Source organism: Penaeus monodon, chromosome 24 (assembly GCF_015228065.2).
Source record: "Penaeus monodon isolate SGIC_2016 chromosome 24, NSTDA_Pmon_1, whole genome shotgun sequence".
Lineage (NCBI taxonomy): Eukaryota > Metazoa > Arthropoda > Malacostraca > Decapoda > Penaeidae > Penaeus > Penaeus monodon.
This window is the reverse complement of record NC_051409.1, coordinates 1,054,038-1,054,602: the sequence shown is the minus strand read 5'-3', so window position 1 is coordinate 1,054,602 and position 565 is coordinate 1,054,038. Positions and strand designations below refer to the sequence as shown.

The following is a 565-nucleotide window of genomic DNA, read 5'->3' as shown; positions in this document are numbered from 1 at the left end:
ACTCACATGCAGTTCTATACACATCCGTCAAGAATCGAATTTCGTGAAATATGATTTGTCAATCAACATCTTTTTCATTTGGGATAATACCCCGACTTCTTCTATTGACTGAAATTCCATGGGGACACAGAACAAAGAATTTGCATATCTGAAACGCAATTTGCAGGTATGAGAAGGAAAGTTTCCTGGCATGCATCCAAGTCTTTATCAGGATTTGGCATAATGGATTCCGAGGAGATTAATGTCCTTCTTGATGGCGCACACATAAAGAAACTCGCCAGGAAGACAGTTATAAACACGCTTAGTCGGCAGAAGAGATAAACAAATATCCTGCGTTGCATTATCCTCCATGAGATAAATGTTTTACCCGAACAAAACACTCCACGCGCAAATGTAAAATGACATTTATTCAAGCAGGTTTTCTCTCCGCGGCTCCCTGGGATGGGCGTTCTGGCCAGCCTACTCCCTCCCCTGCCCACTTCCTCTTGCACGCCCTCATACCTGAACACAACCAGGTCAGGTGAGTTACATTAGATTTACTTTTCGTGTGTTTCCCTCTTCAATC

At 43.0% G+C, this 565-nt stretch overlaps 1 protein-coding gene across 2 annotated transcripts in view; it reads left to right on the top strand.

The window, feature by feature from the left end:
- The window catches only part of LOC119588470 (sphingomyelin phosphodiesterase-like), a gene marked incomplete at its 3' end in the record, with an annotated part of 48,524 nt that overhangs the window by 409 nt on the left and 47,550 nt on the right, over nt 1-565 (top strand). Inside the window, 1 exon segment of one of the 2 annotated variants that reach the window (XM_037937116.1) lies at nt 415-520. In XM_037937116.1, the coding sequence (XP_037793044.1) occupies nt 415-520 (106 nt within the window). 2 annotated transcript variants of the gene reach the window in all.